Below are 25,365 nucleotides of genomic sequence, written 5' to 3' on the forward strand. Positions count from 1 at the left end.
TGGTGAAATGTTCAGAAGACACTGACTATGCCTGAAAATTGCAGTTTATACACAAACACATGACAGCATGGGGAAAGCAGGTTATCTTAGAGGTGCTTTACGCAAGTATTTTATATGGGAATTTCAGACACTGCTAAGCAGCTAACTCTTTCCCATCTAACGTTTTTCAAATTGAAGACTGGCCACTGAGTCCCTCCAAAACCTGGACTTAGTCCTTGCACTCTGCAGTCTTGGTGAGCCTGGCATAGCAGTAGATGAGCCAGTTCTCCACCAGCTGCCAATTTTGGTAAGGATGTTCCTCCAACTTCCAACAGATCACCAAGAGTGCAGAATAAGGTCTACCATTTCACTGCAGAGACTTGATGGAGAGGTAGAGGAATGCCATAACACTGAGCTTACATGTAGCACCTTTGAAAAACAAAAGTAAACTTACAAGAGAAGCTAGACGAGTGTGGCTCAGAAAGACGGCAGAAATTTTGACTCGTAAAAGGAAAAGTACACTGATAATACACCAACTGTGAACCCTTTTCCAGTACTGATGTTTAATCCAACATTTTGACCGATATCTGATAACGATTGGGTAAGGTTTACTTTGTTGTCTTTTTTCTTGCTTTTATCGACATCATATAAAAAAAATTGACAAGTCTTTTAGATTTTTAAATGTTTGAACATTTAGTGCAAATGCGTGCACACGCTGATAACAATCAACAAGGTCGATACTGGCTGATATCAGTGTTTACCAGATATGTCAATCCATCTCTATTTACTGGTAGATAGTACGAAATGTTGATTGCGTTATCATTGCACGCAGGCAAGCTGTCTTCCCCCAAATACAGGCTAAGCTAACCAAACTTCTAGTGGTGGCTTCATATATATCTGTATATATAAACAAGTTGCATAATTTGTGTCCCTGTCATCAAAAGAGCAAATTTCCAAAGAAAGTAATGACTCTGGGCCCCTGAAACTGACACAGTTAAGTGGAATACAGCCACCAGTCACTTTATTTGTCAACCATGTTTTTTTTTTTCCTGTCAGAATCTCATCTCATATATGTAAAAATTTGGACAGACTGATCCCACCCTCCTTTCAGACTTTGGTGTGGTCATCGTTTGGCAGCTTCTTTGGCGGTCTTATTTTTGCTTGTAATCCCGGCAGCTGTCACTCACGCAGGACTGGAGCTTTATGAGCCGCTGGTTCATGATCTGCAGGATGGAGGGATCCACCTTCTTCACGATGTTCTCCAGCTGATGCGGGTCCGACGTCAGGTTATAGACTTCTACATACGACTTGGGGGGTAAAAAAAACAAAACAAAACACTGAGAAGCTTCACATCTACTTTCACTAAAATGTGTCCAAAAAACAAAACCCCCACACAAAAAAGTCCCGGGAGTACCTCACTGTCTGCAAATTCACAGTACTGCATGTTCATTTTGCTGTCCAGAGTTCTGACACAGGCGTACGTGTTGTTGTAGGCGTCTTCACAAACACAGTCTGGGAAACATTGCTAAAGACAGTGAAAAATGTTACAGTGAAGGTTTCTTGGGAACAGAGCAACAAACTTTCAGAATCGGCAGGAGCAATATGTTTTGTGGCAACATGAACCCTATTTTTAGGCTTTAGTCCACAGTTGTTTCCAATTAGGAAAATTGCCATCTATTCTGAATTTGCTATTAAAAGGCACTTATTGGAAATTTCCTTACAAATTTGCACCATTAACTCAAGCCATTAATAGAATCTGAACAATTAACTGACTTCAGTTACTGTGTACTGACATCATGAAGCTCAATAGAGCCAGGCTATAGTTTAGTTTCTATTATAAGTCAAGTAGTGAGTAGCATCCAGTCTTCCCTCAGTGCATTATCAAAAAAGCAAAGAGGAAAACAGTGGAAAGGCTGAGAAAATACTTCTACTGTATTCAGCTCCCTTTTTTGGTATCATAATACTTTGACACTGAAGAGAAAAAAGGAATTATTTTAAATAACTTTTTTTCCCCCTTTTTCAATCAGAGATTATAATATTACTGGAAATTGGAAGCATGTTACATTCAGTGGTGACCAGAATAGGAAGCCTGCTTTTGTAGGTACTCACAGATACTCCTGGACCTAATTTAGGGCAAGTAGGGTCTGACGTTGGCTGTCCTTCTCCAGTGTACTCAACAAGGAAGTATGGTCGTGCAGTGCCATTACGCAATGAAGGAGCCTAAGATAAAATTTGGGTTAAGATTTAGCATGAGGGAAAAATAAGTGAGAGTCAATGTAAAGAAGCAGCTGACCATCTGAGCGAGGAAAGACTGCCCGTCCACATTCACAGACGACAGATTGACTCCAGCTATGTCCAGTATGGTGGGAGCCAGGTCTATATTCAGTACTGGAGCCTGGAAGAAAAAAAGACATGAGGGGGAAAAAAAAAAAAGATAAAAAACAAAAAACAGTTCCAGAGACATTAATATGCTTTTAAGCAGCTGGAGTGTGTGTTTTAGTGGAGTATTGTTCTGACCTGCAGCACCTGCTTGGCTTTTATGCCAGGACCGCGGACCATTAGCGGAATCCTGATGTCAAATTCATAGAGCTGCCTCTTATCAATGGGCAGCGAGAACTGACCTGGAACAGCAAGTACAGCTGATTACACCTAGATCTAATCAATCACTAGGCAGCAACTCAAGGCATCAGAATGAGGATGAAAGGTGATTTCTGTGACTTTGAACGTGGCATGGTTGTTGGTGACAGATGGACTGGTCTGAGTATTTGAGATACTGCTGATCTACACGAAGCTCAATCATCTCAAACTGGTTTACAGACAATGGGTTCAGTGTATTCAGATGCCCTCCATTCGCCACATAATTGAGTGCCTTTGGGATGTGGTGGAATAGAGGATTTGCATTGTGAATGAAAATCTGCAGCAATTGTATGATACAATCGTGTCAGTATGGAGCAAACTGTGAGAAATGTTTCCAGCATCTCGTTGAATCTAGGCCATAACTAATTAGGGCAGTACTGCAGTTAAAAGGGGTTTCAATGCAAAGAAAGGTGTACACAGTAAACTGGCAGGTGACTGTGCAAATACCTATAAGCTCTCAGGTCAGACTGGGGAACACAAATGTAACCTGTAACAAACAATTTACCCGCTATTGCTTTTAAAACAACATCAGATGGTTTAAAATAATTATTTCATTCAGTTGGGTGATTATTTGTTGCTGTCATTACTGTTTATTTACAGGTTTTTGTAGTTTTTGCACATTTTTATTACTGAACTAATCCCATACAGACAGGTCAGTCATTGGTCAATATGGGTTTATTATATTTATCATTCATATAAGACAAACCAATCTGAAGATTTTTTCTTTTTTAAACATAAAAGATACAGAAATGTTGCAATTACATATGTTCAGCAGAGTGCCTCAGATTCTGGTTTTTTTGTTTTTTTTTAACACAAATCTCTCAGCATTATTAGAAGCGCATGTACATGACAATGATCTGGAGTCGGATGGTGTCTTTACAGTAAGAGATTTATTTTTCCTGTACTGGCTTCTCTTTATTGACTCCCCGTTATATCCAGACTCAATTTTAAAATCCTTCTCCTCACATACAAGATGTTGAATAATCAGGGCCCATCTTAAAGACCTCATAGTACCATATCACCTCAATAGAGCACTTCACTCTCAGACTGCTGGTTTTCGTGGTTCCTATCATTTTTTTTTTTAAAGTAGAACGGAGACAGAGCCTCAGTTTTCGTGCCTCTCTCCAGTGGAATCAGCTCCCACCTTGGATTTAGGAAACACACACCCTCTTTAAGAGGGAGAGGGACTTTTGATAAAGCATTTAGTTAGGGATGGATCAGTTGACCTGAATTTTCCCTCATTTCTTCTTAACTCACTATATTTTAATACATCACTCTGCACTTAGTCATCAATTACTATTAATCTCTGGTTTACTTCCACAGTGTGTCTTTTATCCCTGTCTCACTCCCCTTACCCCCAACTGGTTGTGGTAGATGGATGCCCCTCCCTAAGCCTGGTTCTGCCTGAAGTTTTTTCCTGAGTTCTTCCTTTGCCAACATTGCCAACAGGGTGTTGTTCTTTTGTTCTGGTTTTCTCTGTATTATTGTAGGACCTTCACCCAGCAATCACTTTGAAGTGACTGCTGTTGTAATTTGGGGCTATATCGATAGACTGAATTGAATTAAATTGAATTATTTTCTATTACCCATGGTATTTCTTGAAGAAAACAAACCATAAAAAAGGACCTAAAAGTAACTTAAAATGTTTTGGTGACTTGCATTTATGCAATGCAGCCAGGGGGCTAAAAATTAAAAATTAAACTGTCTTCTGTAACCCAGCAGTATAAATCCAGCTCAAGATGACACAGACAGAAGGTACAGAGCATGAACTAATCGAAGATTAAATGGAGGAGTTTATCAAAAACAGACCTGTGTGGTAGCCGTTATCTGAAGTGTAGAAGATGTAGGTGTTGTTTAGCTCCTTTATACTGTCAAGTTTCTTCACTAGCTTCTCCACCATGTCATCCACAGATAACAGGGTCTGCCACCTGCCAGAGACATCAGAAGTTTTTGGATGTACATGCTAGGTGGAGAAATATTTGGATGTTGATATGATTTTCATAATTTTGGATCTATACACAAACAAAATGGATTTTAAAGAAATCAATAAAGATGCAGTTAAAGTGCAGACATAGGCTTTAATATGTCAGACTGAACACAAATACTGATTTTACCACTGAGGAACTGCAGATAACTGCAATTACTCCTATGATTCAGGGATTTTGTTTTCTAAATTGTTTAGACTGGTTTAATATCTCCAGTTGTTTGCAAGTGTGGAATTTTGCTTTCCTGAACCCATTGGAACAAATTTTATTCATAACTTTTAGTCATTTGCAATTTTTTTTCAAGCAATTAAAATTAATTGTTTATTTGTTATGTAATTTCAGACCAAAAAGGACCAAACAATGAGTACCCATTCTAATTTCTTCTATTTTACTTCAGTTTCAAGAAAGGCTTTGTCCTTCCTAAGTCAATTTCTAATATTTCTTATCTATGGGGGAAAAAAAAAAAAAAAAAAAAAAAAAAAAAAGCTCTGGTGTTGACCTCAACAACCCCAATGAAGACAAATAGGGAGGATGATCACAGGATCCTTTCCATATTTTTAAAAATACAATACCATAAAATTCAAAAGCATCATGCAGAAAACTCTGAGGTAGTTGAATAAATAATTGATTAAAAAAAACAAAAAAAAAAAACTTTGTAAATCAGAGGATGCAGCAAAGAGTGATTTCCAGAATTCTAACAGCTAAAATATATTAATGCTTTATCCCTGCTGGCTCATGAGGTTAAAACTACAATTCGATTCAATTCTGTGTCAAATTACAACAACGCTTGCCTCAAGGTGCTTTATATTGTAAGGTACAGACTCTACAATAATGCAAAGGAAACAGAGAGAAAACCCTAACAATCAGATGATCCTCTATGAACAAGCACTTTGGCAACAGTGGAAAGGAAAAACTCCCTTTTAACAGGAAGAAACCTCTGGCAGAACAAGGCTGCGGTGAGGGGAGGAGGAAGACAGAAGAAAATAAACAAAAACAAAACTAGTTTTACCATTTTTTTTTTTTTTACATTTTCTTGTTTGACAGTGGTGACACTATTCTGACTTTGTCTTCTACGAACTATGCGCTTTCATGCAAAAAGAGACGTACGCTTAACAATTGTACCTTTTCCTGTATGCATTATCCAGGAAAGTGATTGAGCTGTTTGGCATCGGATTAGGAGGTTGGCGCAGCAGCCAGTGTTTATCCTAAAGCATTCACAAAAATAAAAGATTCATTAGAAACAAAATTAAAAACCACCATCATCATCAACTTTATTTATAAAGCACTTTAAAACAACCACAGCTGACACAAAGTGCTGTACATTGGAACTGTAAAATAAAATTACATGAGATATAAATAAAACACAAATAAAAGAAGAGTGAAATCATTAATTAAATAACTACTTCAATTAAAAGAGAAACTAAGTCTCACTGAGTTTAAAAGCCAAGGAATAAAAGTGGGTTTTAAGACGTGATTTAAAAGTGGACAGTGAAGGGGCCTCTCTAACATGCATGGGCAAATTATTCCATAATTTTGGAGCCACAATAGAGAAGGCCCCGTCCCCTCTGAGCTTCCTCCTGGATCTCGGTACCTCCAGGAGCAGCTGGTCAGCTGACCTGAGAGACCGACAGGGTATGTGGGGATGAAGAAGCTCAGAGAGGTAAGGCGGGGCAAGACTGTGAAAGCATTTAAAAACAAACATAAGAATTTTAAAATTAACTCTAAAAGACACAGGCAGCCAGTGCAGAGAGGCCAGCACGGGGGTTATATGCTCTCTTTTTCGAGTTCCTGTTAGGAGTCGTGCAGCCGCATTTTGAACCAGCTGCAGACGTGAGAGCAATGACTGACTGACCCCCACATAAAGTGAGTTACAGTAGTCCAGGCGGGAAGAAATAAAAGCATGGATCACTGTTTCAAGGTGCTGCCTCGAAAGAAAAGATTTTACTCTTGCCAGTCGCCTTAAATGATTAAAACTGGACTTCACCAGACACATAGCATAACATTCTTGAAAAGGCATACCTTCCCTGGCTTGTTAAAGCTGCCATCTCGAGGGGCCTGGACATCCTTGAACTCTTTCTGGTACTGAGGCGCTGCAGTCCAGGGGGAGTGACAAGCTGGAGGGGACAGCATCAGGAAGAACGGATGTTGAGGGCTCCTGTCATCCAGGAAGTGAAGAGACCGGTTCAGCTGGATTGACAAACAGGCACAGACTTATTACATGACTGCTGCAAAACTTACATTTCTTTAAAAGCTTAGCTTAGGCAAAAACAAGCAGACTTGTAAAGAAATGAACACCAACTGTATAAATGTATGATGTAAGCTACAAAAGTGCCATCTGAAAGTCATTATCACCCAGGGATGTAAAAATACAGTTGGTCAAAAGCCACAGTGGACCGTTCTAGGCTGTTACTCTCTTTTTCCCCAATTTGAAATGTAATTTTGATTTTAGTTTTTGGTTTTTGCCATCTAAGTTTAAGATTTATAGATCAGTTAGTATGAGAGCCCATATATACACATAAACTACTGCTTTCTTTGGCCAGTGGGACAGCAGCTGCACAACAGAACCAACTTCGAGTCAAAATGAAAGTGAAATATTAACCAGCAAGGGTTTGCAAAAATTCAAATGACTCTAAGGGTGCAAATTACTTATTTTGTTAACCATATAAAATATGGACAAAGTGTAAAATTCAAGGATAACAGTCAATTTCAATGACATCTTTTCCTGTTAATTAAGTTTCATTTACGTTTTCCCTTTTGTGTCATAAAAGAAAACTGTTTTCAAGACTTCCATCTCATCATCTTTAAACAGAAGCACAAAACTGATGTAACACATCAACAAAAGCTGAATGTCAAATATCACTCACATGTCAGCTTACTAGCCAGTGGGGCAGCGGTGGTTAGCAAGGCTAAAAAAATGCTCCCTCCCTGTTTTACAGAATAGAATTTTATAAAGAAAAAAAAGACACCAAGCCTATCTATGTGGGAGTATTTTTATAATAAGAGCTATTTATGTTCGGTCACAGACATGAAACTTGATTGGAAAACAGAAGTTCTCATGCTGAATCTCAGCTTTTCCCTGTTGTGTGGATGAATGTGTCAGCAAATCACTGACATTTTGAACCTGCCTTGATGGCTTACAGACATTAAAACTAGGACTACTATCATCTTTCTTCATGAAATGAAGCCACACCTTGGACCAATTCTTTCTCTCCACCGTTATTCTTTGTTGCAAGCAATCATGACAACAGCACATGTGACAAAGATCATTCAGCTCTCATAAACTAAATTTAGAGTAAGATAAACAAATTCTTTGAGTCACCTGATAAGCAGCAAGTGCGTGAAATTTAAACCTTAAATATAAACACAAAGAAACCAAACATTTTCACCAAAACTTGAATGTAATGTAATGCGTCCCACAGAAACTAAATAGCCCTTTCTAATATTAGCTTCTTTCTTGCAACCCTTTTATCGCCAGCTACTGCATTAGCTGATGATTAACCTGTCACAATGCTGACTGGCAGAAAAACACCACATTTTATGTTTCTATGCCAGCAGCTGACTGACTGCAGAGGTGAACAACCATACCCTCTTTTGTAAATTCACCCTCAAATGTCCCAAAACACACAATATTTCCCACATACTGTTACTGCCACATTTCCACAGTGTGGCAGTAATAAATAGAAAGCATATCCATGTGCATGCACAAGCATGTGTGTTCACCATATAATAAATAAAATAAAATAAAATAAAAACCCACACAGGCACCAGCCACCAATGACTTCAACAAACCGCACAGAGGCATACCTGCTCATTTTTGCAAAGTATCAGTAATAAAATATTAGAATTTCAGCCACCAAAACGTCTTGGATAGTCTTTACCAGACAGCAGTTCATATTATTTTCAGATAATTTAATTAAAAATGAGGTCCAGTTTAGTGACATGAATCAGTATATGTGAAGCTGAGCTGATGGCTGGCAGCTATAGCCAACAAGTTGTTAAAGCAACCATGACCCTACTGCCAATACTTAGAAGTTCCACCAAAATTCACCACCATATAATTGTTGTAAAGTAGGGAGCTATCCACACTTCCTTAAACTATTCCATAAGTACATTATGACACTAATTAAAATGCAATCAGCTTCATGTTCAGCACAGCAAAGCCAGCTGAAGTATGAGGCAACAGATTCAATTCAATTCAATTTTATTTATATAGCGCCAAATCACAACAAAAGTCGCCTCAAGGCGAGATCAAGGCAGATCTCAGTCTGCTCCATGTCCTCCAGCTCAAAGATAATCTCTGGACAAAACAAGGTCTCCAATGACAAGAGACTCAAGACGGCTGAATGATATCAAGTAATATCACACATGATGTCAAGGACAGCACCTAGCTGGAAAGCATTGAATGCTCAAAATAAGAGTCAGGTAAATCAACCACCAAAGATAAATGAACCACATAAACCACGTAATGAACTCCCTCCACTTCAAATCTGAGGGTCTGATTACTACTCACTATGAGGTCTGTGAGGTAGTCGTCCTCATAACTGTCACCGTGCTTTTCTTCTTTCCCATTGACTGACAGAGTGTAGTTGTAGTACTGAGAGTTTCCCACCTGTAAGTGCAGCAAAAGGTGTCATGACAGAAGTACTTAGGAGAAATTGTGCATGTACATGTTACTTGTGACTCACCAGTGCATGCCACTGGTCCCAGCCAGGTGGAATATGGCCAACACTTCCTGCTGCTTTGCTACCATACTGAAAGTAGAAGGTACAGTTAGCTCAGTCGGCTTCAAGAGAAATGATGTAACAAGCATCTTCAGGGCTTCATACTGACAGTCCTGCAGAATACTGTTTTGTAATGAGTCAGCGATCACTGCTGAGTCACCTTGTGGGATGTGTGTATCTCCATTAGCTGTATCTGCTGACTGTGATATGTCACAGTCTCTGCCAAATACGTGAGTGAATAAAATGAAAACACAACACAAACACTGTTGGGCTCCCAACAATATTTCAACATTTAGAACAGAAAAAATCAGTCATAAGCACGGTGTATTCATTGTACTGCCTGTGTGTTTTGAAGTTTGGAAGCATTTGGACGTGTATAATGCTTATAAAAGTATATACATGTACAAACCTGGTTAAGATATTTCCCAGAAAAGAATGTCTGGTATTTCAGTTTGTTGAGGTAGGTGGGGAAGGCCTCTGCCTCGGGGCCTTTCTGCCACTGAAGGCTGGAGCAGTTCCCGTTGAGGGAGTTGTTTCTCACCTCGTGATTGTGAGGGTATCGACCTGTCAAAATACTGCTCCTGCTGGGGCAGCACAGTGGCGTGACTGTGAACTTCGCAGGAGGAAGAAGTGAGAACAGGGAGAAAGGGGGAGGGAGAGAAGCGTGACAGCAGAAAGGAGGATATGAGACTCATTTATTGTGTAATCACTGGTGCAAACAGTGCTTCAAGAACATTTGAGTTTTGCTTTCATACACACATCTTGTGCCATATCTTTGATTATTGTCTTGCAATGTATGTGGTTTTGCAGATTTGATGTATCTGATTCATTATTATCATAATATCTTCGTTACCATGGGCAACATATCAGAATATTATATATTGTATTTGTCTGTGATTCCCACCAATTGCTCTGACACTTCAAGAAAAGAATTTTTCTTTCTTAGTCAAACTGCTCACATCTGAAAAATGACAGGATTCCCCAAGTAGACACTTGTAAAAGGAAGTCATAATAAGTACGTTTTGGAACCAGTGGTTTAATTTTCACCAACATATATTGTTTCATAAACTTGTAATGTGATTTATTGTGTGACACTTCAATCTACAAGTAATTACAACTGTCGGAAAATATAACGTAATAAAATAAATGTCTCCCTGTGAAATGTAGTCTAGTAAAAGCATATGTACTGCATAAGATACTCACAGAATTCACAAATGTTGCTCCTTCGTCTCCTATATAGGCTTTTGCCTTCTTCATTGGTGTCTGTGCAATAGAAACAGACAAAGTGACTCACACCATAATGACAGTACTGGAGAAGTAATAGATGCTACAAGCACAAACTCAAAACATTATGACAGTATTAGCTATTGTCGAAACATCTACTAGAAAGGCACATAAAGTAATCTCTTTTAGCTAAACACTTGATCAGCTGACCATTTTTCTGTGAATGGATCTTTGTGGATTATTCAAATATCTGGTGGTTCCAAACATCTGGTAAAGAATTTCACAGGACCTAATAAGAACAGGTACCAGCTTTTGAAAATACATTAAGTGCATTCCAGATTTCTCCTTTTTTTTAAAAAAAAAAAATGCTTTCAATTCTGAGCAAAATATTGCAAACATAAATGTGCTTATACTGGAGAGCCCTTTAAGGTTGCACGTCACTTATAAGCAAAAATACACACAGGAACAGATGTAGGACTTGAAACAGGAATAGAGTTAACTGAGCAATTGTTTCAGAACCCATCTGCTTTCCAAGCATGTTAGAAGCTGAACTTAACATTTAGGTTAAAAACACTTGTCGTAACTTCCAGAGTTTCAAATAGATTAATTCCAAAACCAAGTAGGTCCTAACAAAATTTCATAAAAAAAATGCTATTATTTCATGTAGAAAACATCCGCATGTTGTGTAGAATAGATATCAACTGAAGGTCCTAGGCCCTCGGGCCTGGCTGTAGTTTCGTGTAATACAAACTTGTACCACAAGATACTGTAGCCATAATTTAACGCTGCAACTCATAAAAACACGTTGTTTTTTTCCAATGACGCCTGACAAATGAAAAAAAAAAAAAAAAAGTATGAAGAGCGTGGGTGGCACACTCGTGCACTGTCGCCTCACACCAGCCCAGCAAGCACCTTTGATGAAACTTTTAGTTAACACATATGTACAAACTAATCACAAAAATGACCTTTAAGTTCAGTCTCAGATCAATACTGTGACCGCACATTTGTATCTTTAATAAATTCGCATATATTGCATTTTTAATTGTTAGTTTTATTTGCTCAATTTTATTATTTTTTATATATCCAGCCTGTCTTTCTCAAAAGTCATAAACTTCCCACAATTCTTGTAATTCTTTCATCATCTGACAGTTCAGCTATTCAACTAACTGATTAACAGGTTCAAAGCACCGAGGAGGTTAAATCTGAGAGCTAGCCCGCAAAACAGAAAGAAAATAGAGCGTGTGTTTGTCTAAACTCAGTATCAGGTGACCATAAACAGGACGTTTCAAACAGTATGAGCACTGCATGACCTCACTACAGAAACTGTCAAGTCTCTGAGGAACCGACACGAATGACAGGCTGTATATTTCTAGAGTGAATTCACTCACCATCCCACCTATCTGAACATCCTGGTCGTCGACAAGCACGAGGATAATGTTGCTCGGTTTGTCGCTTTCTGCACACCTGACGCCGCAGGTGAGCAGCGCAGACAGCAGCGTGACCAGGGACAAGGCAGCGGAGTGTCCGCCTCCTCTCTGTGGGCTTCTGGTCGCACCAGCTCTGATCCTCAGGTCTGCCATTGAGACACCACAGCGCCGGGCCTGGTGCTACACGAAGCCACCGCTGCCGTTCAGCAGCTTTGCTTTCCTGCACAGGGGAGGCTTGCTGGAAAATGAGCGTGATCCGGCTGGACCGGACACACTGGTAGTTTTAAAGTTTGAGGAAGTGGATTAAGAGTCTGCGATCATATGATCACACTGAGTGGGAGGAGAGAGGACTGAGAACACCGTGTACAGCACGGCTTCAGAGTGCGTTTATTACTTTAGTTTGCATTTATTTAAGTTTAATAGTGACATTAAGTCACCAAGCATAACAAAACCAATCCTGAAATATTACGAGATAAAATATCCTTTACTAATCCCGCATCTTGAAAATATTTTGATGCTAACATGTTTGCACCGTTAAGCTATTTAAGTATTAAGGATTTCTATTCAAAAATCTAAATTATTTTTATTATCTTTGCCATGGCAGGGACGCCATCTCCCTTAAACAAAACAGCAGAGTGATCCATGTTTAGCAGACATAACAACAGGATGAGGATCCAGGTGTGCAACTGGCCTCCCTCCTGAACTTTTTTAGGTGGATTATGAAACTAAAACATACAACAAAGACAGTCCAGAAATATGAATAAAATGAGTGCTATGCTTTCAGAACTAACAGCTAACAGTTGTAACAACTAACCTAAACCTAAACACTGGTATTCGTATCTATGTGCAAAATCACGCTGTCACATTAAAATCCCATAAAATGGTGACATGATCAAATAAACTCATATAGTAACTCAATCTACGTTCCTCTGTTTTTGTTTTTTGTTTTTTACTTATGAAAAGAGATTTCTCTACTGATTGCTCTATGTATCTAATCAATCAAATCTTTGCGCTTCCTTTTGCTGTAGCCTGAGCTACAACTGATAAACGAAATGATTCAGCAGCTAATTGTCGTTTTTATTTCTTTTGGTTGGTTTTACTTTTTTGTTTTCACACTGGATTGAGCAAATACAACAATAGTATCACAAAATAATAAAAAAAATATCAGTAGATATAGTTTAATCCAAATAAAACACAATTCTGAAGTTTGTAGAAGGTACTAGAGGGAAGGGAGAAAATAATATTGATAAATTGATGCATATTTTTCATTTTCGAGACTTAGGCCACTCTATCTCAAATAATCAAATAAGTCTTTTAGAGCATTTTCAGTTAAACCTTCTCTAATTTCATACGAACTATATAAATGTACGTTATTTTGAAGTATTGTGAAATTTAAATGAACTGTGAAAATTCATTTAATAGAGAAATTCAACCCACTATTTTGTTACTGCAATTTTTTTTATTAGTGTGTGCTCAATTATGGGACAGGACTGCTTGATTTATTTATTTATTTATTTTCATATTCTGACTAGCCAGTATATGTCCAAAATTACAGATTCAGATTCATTCTGATAGTAATAAAGACCAGTGAAATTTTCAGACTTTTATTTTCAGACTTTTACCCTAGATTTCTTAGGACTATGGAGGCACAACAAAACAAAACAGTTTAGTTTATTTAGCAGTCATTAAAATGGATTCAGAAGTTGCAAATTGTTGAAGACTCACTTCATAAATCATATCAAACTGATGTCTCCTATATAAACAGCCTTTATGCGTTAAAAGCGCCGGTAAGTATCAACAATGCTGTACCTGTACTTACTTGATACTGGACTGATACCAAATTTTTTAGTATCGTACACCACTAAGGTTTATGGATGTAGTATCTGTTCTATATAGAACAGATAGGGTGAGATGGATACACACTGCGTAACCAAGTAATAATAATAATAATAATAATAATAATAATAATAATAATAATAATAATAATAATAATAATAATTGACGTGGAGGTCTTATAAATAAAATAAAACCTTCCGATCATTTCCAGTCGGAATTATTTTGGTAGTGCACAGGAGGAGTGACGAGACACCGGTGCAGCAGCTACACAGCTGCATCCGGTCGCAGTCATTCACGTTTGTTACTGAAATTGGGGATCTTTCCCCACAAACCTACCTCACAGCTTAAACCTCACCCAGTGAGTCAGGTTCATTCATGTAGGTTACAGTGTCGTATGTTTAGAAATTGTAATTTTATCAAAAATAGTTAAAGAAAAAGACAAGCTAGGAGAACAAACGTCATGAACTTGTGACTAAAGTGAACCGGACCTGGTGTCAAACTACCCAGTGAGTTCTATTAAATAGTTTTGTTGTGTACCATGGTGCCACTAAAACGAAGAAAAACTCTCCCCTCGGATGCTGGGAATACTGTGAGTGACAGCAGTGGACATAAGGTACCAAACAAGTTCTCTCAAGTTGTTTTGTTCCTGTTGGAAAGAAAAATGGGAGCCAGCCGAAGATTTTTCCTCTCTCAACTCGGACGAAATAAAGGCTTTCAGGTGGCGGACGTGTTCAGGTGAGAAGTGTCACAAATCCACTGATACAAATGTCACGGGAAAGCAAGTATAACTTGGAAAATGTAGGTTTCGCGGAAGCCTAAAATGAAATGTATTAAGGTAACTCTGTCTTCAAACCCTCCTTCACAGAATCCAAAGTGTATGAGTCATTCTACTTTTAATCTGCTGTTTCTCCACAGTGAAAGCGTCACACATGTTATTTCTGAGAATAACTGTGGCACTGAGGTCAGGACGTGGCTAGAGTCTCAGGGAAGGGGTCAGAGCCTTAGAGTTCACCTCCTGGACGTCAGCTGGTACACAGAGAGCATGCGTGCTGGTCATCCTGTGGAGATAACACATAGACATAAACTACAGGTACATTTTCATTTTACACATCCATGATATCAAAACCGAAAATCTGAGGCTTTGTTTTGTAGTAATAGGTGTTTTCACTGAATGTAAATATGTACTAAATAAATACAAGCAGTTTATAGTAATAGTAACCTATAGAGCAACTCTCTGATGATAAAGTGACAAATCACATATCATGCGTAAAATGCTTTTACTTGCCATTAGGGAGTAATTGCACACTGACACCATCAGTCTTTATACAGCTTTATTTGTCTATTGACACTAAATTGCCAAAAATGACTTTTTGTTTCATTGATCTGTGATCAGTAACTATGAGGTCTATTAAGTTTTTCATCATTAGCTGAGTGAACTCCTAGAAGATGGTAAGTTATAATTAGAATTTAGAAAGGCTCACATCTATTTTTTATGTCAGGACAAAAAGCAGTGAGATGGTAAAATTACTTTCAGTGAAGGCCTTGCATAGTTCACATTCGACTGCTAAACAACATACTGCATCAGTTACAGCAGCATGGCTATGAACTGATCTGCCTGCAGTCAAGACCTTTCACCGGTTGAAAACATTTTCACATGAAACGAATCTAAAACCTGAGACTGTTGAGTCGGTAGAATCCTATGTCACACAACAATACAACAACACTCCTCTTACAAAAGTCCATCGGCTGGTCTTTTGCTGGAAGAGGTTAACACAGCCCTGTCCAAATTTTTTTTGACATATGTTGCTGCCATCAAATTCAAAATGAGCAGAAACTGGTACATCTAGTGACCACTCCTGACAAAGCTACTTTTAATAAACCGCATTCATTAAAAAGGCTTCCATCTGCATTGAAGTTTACTATTACACTTATTTGTTAAAAAATAACTGTAGCGAGTTTCCCGTCTCAGACTGACAGATGTGTTTTTTCTTGTCCTCCACTTATGCCTATCATCTGGCATTCTCTTTTACTCATTCACTAACTCGAGGCAACTACTGTTGTGATGCTAAATAAAACTGAATTGAATTGAAGGAAAATTGAATCAACTGTTTCTTGCTTTTCTTGCTTTCTTTGTCACTCCTGGGGACTTCCCTGGTTTCCTCCTCAGAAACTGTTGTAAGTTTCCTCAGTCAGAAATTGCAATGCTTTCTGGTTTAGCAGTGCAGGCAGGTAATTGCGTTTCCCAACAGAGTACAAGCCTCTTAACTTTGTATGTCTCTGATGCACTCACTCATTTTTGTTTCTTCCACGTATGATGGTAAGAAGAAATTGGGCAAGTGTGCATGTTTGAGAAACTCTAGGCCTCAGCCAGGGGAGGCTCAGGTCAAGGTGAGAATTTCCAAAGTTGTGAGTGTTCTGGGAGCGCAATGGGAACAATAGCTCGGAACCACAAAGAATTTTTACTCTCAGACCACAGTGAATAATGGAGCAAGAAAATGGTCTGTCAGAAAACCCTATACTTGGTTAAATGTCCCTCACCAATTTGGTTTGATAATTTGGTTTATTAGCCAATGAGTTTTTGGTATAATCCTAAAATGTATTTTTGGTAAGAGTTTGACATTTTAGGCTTGGTTTAAACATGAAGCTGGCTTTTCCTGACATGAAGCCTAGCACATACCACAGATTTGAGGTTCGGCTTTTGCAAAAGTTTAACATCACCCTGCTGTAATCATTCCTGCTCTATCCATTCCAAAGCTAGCTTTAAGTTAACCAACATGTATTTTAAACCAAATAGGCATTGGTTTCAGGTTATACTGAAGACTTTAAGTCCTTATGTTTGTCTTCCAGGAGCAGCAGATCAGTGAAGCAGAGGTTGCTTTGTTCTCAGTATCCAGCTATGCCTGTCAGAGACGAACCACTCTGGACAACCATAACAGCAACTTGACTGTAAGCCCTCTACCCCCCACCCCAAGCAAACACAGAAGTCTGATTTTAGGTGCCATGTTAGCTAACACATATGTCAGAACTGCATTTTCTGCCTCAGGATGCCTTGTCGCTTTTAGCTGAAAACGCTGAGCTCAATAATGAGGACGGACGAGGCGTTGCCTTTCGACGAGCTGCTGCCTTGATGAAGGCGCTCCCCACACAGGTGATAAGCATGTCACAGCTCAGGGGTCTGCCTTGTCTTGGAGAACACTCGCTTAGAGTTATAAAAGTAAGTGAAAATTTTTAGCATTCCATGTTCACCCCCTAACAAGATGTAGTTTAAATTCATTTAAATTCTCTGGTCTTGCAGGATGTTTTGGAGAATGGAGTGTCAAGTGAGGTTGAATCCACCAAGCAGTCAAAGCGGTACAAAGCACTAAAGGTATCTCAGGCATTTTAAAATCTGCTGCAGGTGTGTCCCCTTGTTCAAAAGCAGCTGTTAAAAATCTAAAGGGAATAGGTCCAACTTAGCTATCACTAGGAAATAAAATTATTCTTCTCCTTTCTAACTTAATACTTTTTAACTCAAGCTCCCAAAAGGTTGTTTCTGTTCATTCGGACTCATCCAATTGACTCAAAAAGTCAACCTTACAAACAATACATTTGCACAGTACCTGAAACTAGCACCACTGGCAAACAATGGGCTCTCTTGATAATTATTATTCAAACTGTCATGACCATGACAGGTCATGACAGTTTGAATAACCCTTAGCCCCCCTCCTCGATTCAGAGATGGTTCTTCCCTTTTCACGTAAATGGCCTCCTTGACTCCCCGCTCAAACCAGCATTCCTCCCTGTCCAAGATGTGTACATCCTCATCATTGAAACAATGTCCACTGGTCTGTAGGTGTGAATAGACTGCAGAGTCCTGGCCTGACGAGTTAGCTCTTCTGTTTGTGTCATCTGCTTAGCCAGAAGTTGTTTGGTTTCTCAGAATCATGGCAAACCTTTCTGGCACTTAACAGTGTAGACTATTTTACTCTGTTTGTGTCGGGGGACCCAATCCTTGGGGTGGACCAGTTTCTGGCGCAGGCAGGAGCTTTCTTTAGACAACATTCCAGCTTTGACAAATGTCCAGCTGGGCTAACCACATTTAATCAGGGCTTTCTTGGTATGATGTTCTTCTGCTTCCCTGGCCGCTTGTCTGTGGTGATGGCGTTCGCTCTGTGTTTTAGCGTCCTGTAATAATAATACTAATACTAATAATACTACTAATAATAACATCATCAACTGGAGCACCTCGTTGGTGCTCCAGTTGATGATGAGAGTCAAAGCTTAAATACTGATCTGTTTGCGTTGGTTTATGATACACATCAACTTTTAAATGTCCCCCATTACTGATGGAAATCTTACAGTCTAAGAAGGCTAACCTGTCATTTTTCATATCCTACCCGGTGATCTGCCTACCAATGGGTTGAGGATTGAGACCAGAAAATTTGAGATGTTACAAGTGACCGAGTTGATCATACAGACAATTGATCTTAAATGTATATCCTGTTTAGTATCTTCAGTAAACCATACAGACTGCATAGCTTGCCCTTGGCAACCTGTGGTATGATGTCTGGTCAAAAGCATTCTCTTGTTCTAACCGCTTCAGACAGTCTATCACCCTCTTCCTGTAACCACTTCCTGGGTCTTGTTTCAGAGGCTCATAAGTTTCTTATGATAGTCTTTCTGGTTCAGCAAAACCATGCATGCACCCTTTTCTACTGGAAGGATGATAATGCTGTTGTCATAACTAAGCAATATAAGTGCCTTCATCCCTGCCATGCTGATGTTGGATGCTGGGGGCTTTGCTTGCTGAGACAGGCATCGGCAGTTGCTTTGCTGCAAACCTGTTTGTTTGGGGGTTTTTTTTTCTTGCTTTACCGGAGTAGCTTTGAATAATTCAGATTTCTCACTTATCATTGAATGTTTTATACTTGATTCTCTGCCAAAAAAACCCCAGTTTTATCTCCTGTAGACCAACTTTCTTCTTATTGGCTGTCCCTCACAAAGAAGGTTTGAACAGCAGGAGGATGGGGCTTCAGCAGTGCTCATAGCCAGAGCTGTGTGCTTGAGATGACAATATTATGGAATTTGTTACTGTAATTGTATGCTTTTATGACAGAAAAGGAAAAGCTTAATAGACCCCACTTTGAAGGAAAATATAGTTATTTCATTTTCTAATGAAACGATATCAACTGTTTTACTGCTTTCACTGTACAGTTTTGCTTAATGTACACAAATCATGAATTTGGCTTGTAATCGCAAGCAAAAATCTATCTAATGACTAACATTCTTAGTTTTATTTATGCAACCTGTAACACAACATGTTATCCACTATTTAAAGATTTTGTATCAAGCAACTCAAATCTAGGAAATACTGATTTGCTCTAAACTTTCCTGCTCTTATCACTGTTCTATGATCAGGAGTTAGCAATGACATGACACACACCATAAGTATGTCCTGAAACCATGTAAACTTTGAATCTCTTACGTGCAAGATGGTGACAGAGCCTTCTGTTGTTCTTTGGAGGGGCTGTAAATAAGAATAACGTTTACTATAAAACTGTGTTTAGCTCATCAGTGTGCTATGGGTCATGTGCAAACACATAGGTGGGGGGCGATTTAGGCCCTGCGCCAAAGTGGTACAAATGTACTGTTGTCCTTAATGTTTTTAAATAAATGTATTTCAGATTTTGACTGGTATCTTTGGAGTTGGAGCCAAAACTGCTGACCGATGGATTAGAGAGGGAATATACAACCTTGAGCAGTTACGACATTCAGGACAAACACTTAATCGAGCACAAAAATCAGGTTTGTTAGCTTTGTTTTTCTTGGCATTCTTGAATGAGGATGATTTTCTTACTATAATGATCAGAGCAGGCGTATGTATGCTGTCTCCTCTTTAACTGGTGTCCAAGTTAAAGCATGTCAGGTGAGTTCTTGTGTCTTTGTGTGTCTGTCTCTCTTTTGAATGGGCCTTAAAAAAGTCATCACATGTCTTTTCAAAATAAAAAACTATTTAGCCTCATTGGAGGGTTTGCAAGCATGTGCGGCCTGTCTTAAGGTCAAGCCAGAATTTCTCAATCTGACTTGAGTCCAGACTTTGACTAGGACACTCCTTTTTTTAAATTTTTTTATCCAGCTGCATAACCCAACTGACCTTGAGCTGCAGGGCATGACACTATGTGTGGCTAGACATTCTTCCGAGGGTTGACCGAGTGGTGGAGGCAGCAATATGTTGTTCTGAAAGCTGACAGTCCAGTCTTTTTATTCTTTCTTTCACATCTGTGATCTAATGTGTCACAAATACAGTACAGCCAACTAAATAAAAACTCAAACTAGAAAGACTTTACTGAGAAACAAATAACACCTGAAATATGATCCTAATCTAAATAGAAACAACTCTGCAGTGGGCTAAACTACTGTAACGACGGCCCCTGATGTAAGCCACTATGGTCCACTCTCCATCGTGACTCGGCACACGACTAAATAACCAGTGGCTCCTCCCACTCCTTGAATTAAATAGCAATTAAGAATTAAACAAATTAATAACGATGCTCAATCTGTCATTCAAATATAATGATGATAAGTTAACAGTGAGAACATTAACACAAATATATTTAGAAAATTCCCCAACTCTGTAAACGTTCAACATCAACAGATTCTTTAACCTCATGAAACCCCACCCCCACTTCACACTACACCTGGCACATTCCCTCCCAGGAACTTTACCATAAAAGGAGGCCAAAAAGAGCCAGACTTGTTTGGAAGTTCCTGTCTGGCCAGCTGGAGGCTTGGTGCAATCTGGAGGAGAGGTGAGAAACAAATTAAACATTAATCTTAAAACAAAAAGCAATTCTTTGCATGATTTAAAAAATAAATAAAAAAAATCTGGTAGCAATTTACACAATAGTTGGATTGAAGGCACTGCAGCATGCTTAGAGTTCACAGACTTGCTGTCATAATTATCTTTAAGGGTTTTCTGGTAGAGAACAGAATTCATGTTCCATCAATTTTGGTCAGTCCAGGTCCTGGAGAAGCAAAGCAGCCCCATACCGTCACACTATCACCTCCATGTTTGACTGATCTTTTTATGAAAACCCCCAAACAGTTCAGCTCATCAGTCCACATAATATTGCCTTAAAAGTCTTGGGGATCATCAAAATTGACAAAATGAGATGGGTCTAATATTAAAGATTTTTGACAGTCGCAATCACCTGTTAATGATAAATATGAAAAAAAGATATCTGAGAAAGTGTGGAAGTTGGGAAATACTTTTTAATGACATTGTGTAGCATTAAAAAAAATGTGTTCACTTGGTTGCTTGGTAATTCGCCTTTCCTCGTGTCCTATATAAAATAAAATTGTTAAAAAATAATAAATACACTCTCATCATCAAGGTCTTGAGCACTACGATGACCTCAACGAGCCGGTCACTAAAGCAGAAGCAGATGCCATCGGGGAGATTGTGCAGAAAGCTGTCGATTCTGTGCTAACAGGATCACAAGTTGCTCTGACCGGAGGATTCAGGAGGTGAAAGCACAAATATTCGCACACAGTACATCTGATAGCACATTCAAAATCTTCACAGCCTAAAATATCTCAATGAGCTCTATATTGTCAAAATTATTGTTTATACATGCGGTTTAAAGAAAATTTTACATGAGCAACAAGTAAACACTTCTTGAACCAAATCAAATTTTAAACTTGCCCTCTGCAATTTAATAGAAATATGAACTGTGGTATTTTCACAGAGGGAAGCTGACGGGCCACGATGTTGACTTTCTGATAACGCACCCAGAGGAAGGCAAAGAGGTGGGACTGATGCCTAAAGTGGTCGCCTGGTTGGAATCACAGGTAACTTTTGAGACAATTGATATTTATTAAATCCTTTGAAACAAATCAACACAGTTTCCTCTGGGGTTAAACTATTCTGATTCAGATTTTTACTTCTCAGTGGTAAAGGGCTGTTGGGATATTGTTGTCACCCTGGTGTGCAGGCGGCGTACACACCCAAGTCTGAATGTGATAACTTGATAATGAGACATATGAGTATCAAATTGATGTTAAAGGTGCATCTGCTAAATATCTGGGACATGTTAGAATCCTGGTGACCTTGAACCCAAGGTCAGAGGTCAGCTGTTTCCAGTGAATGACAGGCTTGAGCCTTAGTGGTTTCTGGATTGCTCCTAATCATCCTAAACAGTTTCCTCCCATCTCAGGGTGACAGTTTGGCTCTTTTCCAGATCTTGGAAAAGTGGTGACACGCCTGAAAATTTGTACTTGCATACAGTTGTTTGAACTGATGACCTTGGAATCTGCCATTATTCAGAAATGGCTCTAAAAGACCTTCACAATCTGTGGAAATCTACACTCTCCATTCAGAGTTTATATTACTTTCAGGTTGTTCTCACTGTTTTCAGTCCAATGAATACTGTTAAACAAGAACTTTTTTATGCTTCCAAAGAGAAAGTATCAGTTGTAGTTAAGTCATGAAAAGAAATTGTATAACCTTCAGCACCACTTATTTAAAGCTTTAAGTGACTGTATGTGTGTATATATTGAGTCTGTATATGTAATTTTTGTCCCTCTGGATTTTAGAAAATTCAAAATGCATTTAAACTTGTGCATCCAATGCATGCTATGCAATCATTCACCCTGGAAAAAGAATATTTCAAAGCAGTAATTGAAAGCTCTAAATTGCAGTGAATTCAGGTCCATGATGAGTTCATATAAACTTTCCTCACAACTCTATATGACATATGTTTCTGATCTGAACTGGTTGTTGTCTATTCAGGGATTTCTGTTGTACCAGAAAACTACCAGAAACTCATACCTGGAGTCGAAGGATGGCCCTGCTCGGCCTGCCTCCAACATGGACCGCTTTGAAAGGTGTTTCTCCATCTTTAAACTGACCAAAGGGAAGGAACAAGAAAGCACGCAGCCAGAGGAGCAAAATGATCTGAAAACCAAGGATGTTCTCAGACCTCACATGCAGGCGGACACAGATCAACAATTATGTGAGCTCAGTAAGAATTACCAGATGGAAGCTGCATCACACAAAATATGGAGAGCTGTGAGGGTGGACCTGGTGGTCTCTCCGATCAGTCAATTTGCTTTTGCTGTGCTGGGCTGGACCGGATCCAAGGTGATCGCTCACGCCTGACCTTTGTCCTCTTTCAAAAATCTATTGCCTCCTTCTTTTTCCCTGCTTTTCTATGTTATATTGTTTAATGTTCCTTCTGTCTGTGCAGTTGTTTGAGAGGGAGCTGCGACGTTGGGCTGGGCACGAGAAGAACATGTCTCTGAGCAGTCACGCCCTATTTGATAATACACAGGTAAATCGAAAAAAGAAAAATAAAGCCTTTTTTTTGTAGTGTTAGCGATTAGAGAGTCTATTTTTAAGATATACTTTATTAGTTTTGCTCACTGTTGAAGCCGGGAGCAGAAGTGCTCTTGAGGTACTGTTGAGGCAAGGCAGTACTCTGAGCACTAAGAAACACATTTGGATTTCAGCAGGAAGTTTGTCCCATGCTCTTTACACAGAAATCACTCCACAAACTGTTAGAAGCAACAGATATTTTGCTTCTAACAGGAAAGTCTTTTAAGTTAAAAGTGGCTGCGTGAGTGATTGGGTCTGTTGTGGAGGGCCACAACAATAAGTGGGACTCAGTTCTGTTCAGTATTAATTTTCTCTTTTCTCTTAAACGCATTAACCCTTCACTACACTTCCAGTTTCTCATGTGAACCCTTGAGAAAAGAATAGCGCCCCCCCCCCCCCTTTTTTTCCCATGCCAACTACTTCTACTTCTTCCTTTAAGTGCATATTATACCTGCCATATTTCAGCTTAATTAAATGAAGATGGCGTGATGGAATCATACTTGTTTTCCTTTTGTACAGAATAAATATCTGAGAGCTACATCAGAGGAGGAGATATTTGCTTATCTTGGTCTGGAGTACATCCCTCCATCAGAGAGAAATGCTTGAAGTGGCCTGATCAGCTGCTACACTGCATGCAAGCAAGAGCTGGAGGGCAGAATAAATGCGTCTGTTGGAAGGGCGGCCTCATGGCATGGAGTTGCTGTGTAACTACTAAAGAAATATTATATGATTGAACTCAACGATGACACCCACTCAGCTGACTGAAATCTTCTTATTACATGAATACAGAATTTTATTTATTAATGAAATCCACTGACCAGAACTGAGCCTGTTTAGTTTTTTTAATAAATGTGAAATTTATAACTGAAAGAGTGAAAACAAACCTTGCTTCCAGTCACAGTGTAATTTCAGAAATTTTACAGACTTCCTATTTACATATAATTTATGAATTTTTGGGCCACAAAACGCACACAAACAACTGATATGCGATAAGGAACATATGATTATAGAATTTTATAGATTTTATGAGTGCAGGAGCCATCAAGTGGCTTTATAGTTATTTCAACCATGTGCAGTGGTACAGTACACAGTGAAACGAGACAGTGCGCCTCCAACACTATGCTGCTACATATAACTTATAAGGCACAATCAACACAGGACTACATAACGTGCAACACCAGATACAACACATTGCAGACACAACAGTGCAATAGAAAGGTGCAACAATGACAGTAGGTTGTGCAAAAAAACCTTGATGTATGAAAGTCTGTGTGTACATGACACTGTACAGATAAATGCTTGAGGTAGTGACATGTATAAACGTATGTGTGTGTGTGTGTGTGTGTGTGTGTGTGTGTGTGTGTGTCAGTCCAGTCACTGATTTTTTTAGGAGTCTGACGGCTTGGGGGAGGAAACTTTTTTGCAGTCTGGCAGTGAGGGCCCAAATGCTCCGGTACCTCTTGCCACATGGCAGCAGGGTGAAGAAGCTTTTACAACAGGGCAATAGGGGCCTAATCAATGCTAACAGCTGATCTTATTGGCTACCTCCCTGGACTTTTTGGGGGGGGGGCAATAACAATAATAATAATAACGATATGCAATAATGCTGCATTTTATCACACAGCTTGTATTTTTGTGCCGCTCACATAAACCTTACTCAGAGGATTGAAAACTGTTATGTTTTATGTAAAGACAAAATGGCTGTTAGGTTTATTTCACCACATCCACACCTGTGTCACGATGACCTACATTCAGCAGCATCCTTATCACCTTATCTGTACATATAGCTGAAAAGAAACCTACTCAGCTGTTCTGAGAATATACAGTGTGAGATCTCGCATGTGAATTAAACATTTGCGTTGGAGTGTTTCCATATCAGTTCTTCTTCTGTTCAACCACACTAAAGATGTGCAATACATTGTGCACTACTGATAGATATAAAAGGTTCAGGAAGACCTGCTTGTTTTTATTTTCTGATATATACTGTTGCAGTAATGCTTCTCATGATAAATATGTCTTGATGCATTTTCAATCATTCAGGTAAAGAAATTCCAACTCTGTTCGAAACGTTTGATTAGCACTGTTGCCTCACAGCAAAAAGGTCCTGACGTGCGCTTAGTGGGGTTTGGTTAATTGGTGATTCTAAATCACCCATAGGCGCGAAAGGTTGCCTGTTTCTCTGTGCGACATACTTGTGGTCT

The 25,365-nt window shown here is 39.0% G+C and overlaps 2 protein-coding genes across 2 annotated transcripts; one reads left to right on the forward strand and one right to left on the reverse strand.

Moving 5' to 3' along the window:
• Positions 1-965: 965 nt before the first annotated feature.
• On the reverse strand, positions 966-12,260 carry gnsb (glucosamine (N-acetyl)-6-sulfatase (Sanfilippo disease IIID), b). The gene is made up of 13 exons (XM_026172813.2): positions 11,935-12,260; positions 10,526-10,585; positions 9,732-9,935; positions 9,287-9,352; positions 9,112-9,210; positions 6,621-6,788; positions 5,724-5,806; positions 4,426-4,544; positions 2,497-2,600; positions 2,273-2,374; positions 2,089-2,199; positions 1,394-1,504; positions 966-1,286 (listed from the first exon to the last, which is right to left on the reverse strand). The coding sequence occupies exons 1-13, from the start codon at positions 12,124-12,126 to the stop codon at positions 1,131-1,133; spliced, it is 1,575 nt and encodes a 524-aa protein (XP_026028598.2). The 5' UTR covers positions 12,127-12,260; the 3' UTR covers positions 966-1,130.
• A 1,803-nt stretch (positions 12,261-14,063) lies between these two features.
• On the forward strand, positions 14,064-25,028 carry polm (polymerase (DNA directed), mu). Its single transcript, XM_026172814.2, has 11 exons — positions 14,064-14,544; positions 14,725-14,899; positions 16,657-16,755; positions 16,853-17,023; positions 17,105-17,176; positions 19,473-19,593; positions 21,183-21,315; positions 21,537-21,639; positions 22,580-22,930; positions 23,037-23,120; positions 23,684-25,028. The coding sequence occupies exons 1-11, from the start codon at positions 14,348-14,350 to the stop codon at positions 23,768-23,770; spliced, it is 1,593 nt and encodes a 530-aa protein (XP_026028599.1). The 5' UTR covers positions 14,064-14,347; the 3' UTR covers positions 23,771-25,028.
• The last annotated feature ends 337 nt before the right edge of the window (positions 25,029-25,365 follow it).

Source organism: Astatotilapia calliptera, chromosome 7 (assembly GCF_964374335.1).
Source record: "Astatotilapia calliptera chromosome 7, fAstCal68.1, whole genome shotgun sequence".
Classification (NCBI taxonomy): Eukaryota; Metazoa; Chordata; class Actinopteri; order Cichliformes; family Cichlidae; genus Astatotilapia; species Astatotilapia calliptera.

Bases quoted from the DNA above. Each gene is read 5' to 3' on its own strand.
- gnsb (XM_026172813.2), bottom strand. From the start codon at position 12,126: ATGGCAGACCTGAGGATCAGAGCTGGTGCGACCAGAAGCCCACAGAGA. The intron at 9,353-9,731 runs GTTTGTACATGT...TTCTACTTTCAG, and splicing joins CTGGGAAATATCTTAACCAG to TATGGTAGCAAAGCAGCAGG. The intron at 2,200-2,272 runs GTCAGCTGCTTC...ATTTTATCTTAG, and splicing joins AGTCTTTCCTCGCTCAGATG to GCTCCTTCATTGCGTAATGG.
- polm (XM_026172814.2), top strand. From the start codon at position 14,348: ATGGTGCCACTAAAACGAAGAAAAACTCTCCCCTCGGATGCTGGGAAT. The intron at 21,640-22,579 runs GTAACTTTTGAG...TTGTCTATTCAG, and splicing joins TCGCCTGGTTGGAATCACAG to GGATTTCTGTTGTACCAGAA. The intron at 23,121-23,683 runs GTAAATCGAAAA...CCTTTTGTACAG, and splicing joins CCCTATTTGATAATACACAG to AATAAATATCTGAGAGCTAC.